The 1,586-nt window shown below is 49.1% G+C and overlaps 1 protein-coding gene across 1 annotated transcript in view; it reads left to right on the forward strand.

Moving 5' to 3' along the window:
* Positions 1 to 841: 841 nt before the first annotated feature.
* Positions 842 to 1,586, forward strand: part of VOLCADRAFT_100819 (uncharacterized protein) — a gene marked incomplete at both ends in the record, with an annotated part of 26,036 nt that continues 25,291 nt past the window's right edge. Inside the window, 3 exons of the mRNA XM_002959327.1 lie at positions 842 to 867; positions 1,210 to 1,253; positions 1,489 to 1,582. Of these exons, the coding sequence (XP_002959373.1) occupies positions 842 to 867; positions 1,210 to 1,253; positions 1,489 to 1,582 (164 nt within the window). The remainder of the gene's footprint in view (positions 868 to 1,209; positions 1,254 to 1,488; positions 1,583 to 1,586) is intronic.

Raw genomic sequence — 1,586 nt, forward strand, 5'->3', positions numbered from 1 at the left:
GAGCAGCTGGATTAGAATGGCACCTGGATTCGAAACGGCGACTTCAGACAATGACGGACCGACAGCAGCAATCTTCATGTGAACACTGCTGCTGCTGCTGCTGCTGCTGCCTGTTCGGCCCACTACTCTGCTACGGCTGCCCAACGTTTCCAACCACCCACTCACCGTCTGATGGCGGCCCGACTTGCCCCTGAAGATGGTGGTGGCGGTGGGGCGGGTGGTGATGGTGCGTCCAACAGCGGCCCCAGCAAAGCCAAGTTATCAAGCGCAGGGGGAAAAAAGAGGGAGAGTATCCTCACGAATGGGAGAGAAGACAAAAAATAAAATTAGAAAGTAGGACCTTAAATTAAATCAAACGCGTACGGTCTTACGAACGAAACTCTATAGACCCGGTGTCCGATTTTTATTAGTTTCAATATTACATAGAAAAGAGGACGGCAGGGGACGGGACGAAGAAGGGACCGCAATTCAACGCGCAAATTAAGAATCGGCTGCCAAAGTCCTAAAGCGACGTCGGGAGTGTTGTACGTATGAGCGTTTGCATGTGTGTGTATGTACGTATGTATGCGTGACGGCAAAGGCCACAAGCTGCAGGGAAAAGTAAAGACGAGCAACCCCGTAGATTACCCCTTCAACTGTAATAATACTTCCAGACAGTCGTTGTGCTGTGCTGTGCTGTGCGTGCATGCAATCATACGTGCATTCATGCATTCCTTCATGCACATGTACTTTTTGATAATAAATATGGAAGAGTTGACTGTGAGATTGCCGCGTCTGTAAAAATGGTCCTGTTGTCGTACCCTGTCGTACCTTCATGACTAGTGCAGGGCACATGTAAAACATGGTGCCCATGCGCAAGTTGCTCAGGTGGGTTCGATTCTGAGGCAGCATTACACTGCGGTGTGGTGAGTGGGGGGTGGGGAGAGGCAAGGGGGTGGGAGGGGGGTTTTGGGCGGGCGGGCAACCAGACATAGAAATGCTGTAAAAGCTTATTTATATATAAAACATAACCAAAACCACCAAATTAAAACAAAGCAATATTTTTTCTCTTCTATTCAGCCCTTTCCTTTATTTATTTAATATTTCATGTGTTATTTCTCCTCATTCAAAGGAAGTGAACTTCCTTGTAATAGGATAATTTAAAAGAATTTAAAACGATATAACCACCTCGCTTGCACCCACCATCCCTGCTGCTGTCCGCGCGATGAGACACAAGTCTCGGGTTGACGGCGACTTCCGAGTGACGAAGCGAAGTAAGGGGCGGAAGAGGCCCGGCAGGAAGGGGGCCTAGGCATCGACCCCGGTGGCCGACATAATCTTTTGCCACACAGCGGAGCGATAGCTTTTTGTATATAGCTACCACGACTGCTCCCTTAATGATGTAACTGTCTCTCTAGAAAGTTAATAAGAAATTATCATGCAAAATTGAACAAAAAAACAAAAAAAACATCCTCCCCCTCCTCCTCTTCATCATCCCCGGCCCCACAGCCACCGCCCCCCACCCCCACCCCCACCTCAGGCCAAAGTCCCCAACCTTGACGATGTACCCGGACGGCTCGTTCACGTCCCGATTGAGTAACACGTTA

This window comes from Volvox carteri (assembly GCF_000143455.1).
Source record: "Volvox carteri f. nagariensis unplaced genomic scaffold VOLCAscaffold_162, whole genome shotgun sequence".
In the NCBI taxonomy this organism is placed as follows: domain Eukaryota; kingdom Viridiplantae; phylum Chlorophyta; class Chlorophyceae; order Chlamydomonadales; family Volvocaceae; genus Volvox; species Volvox carteri.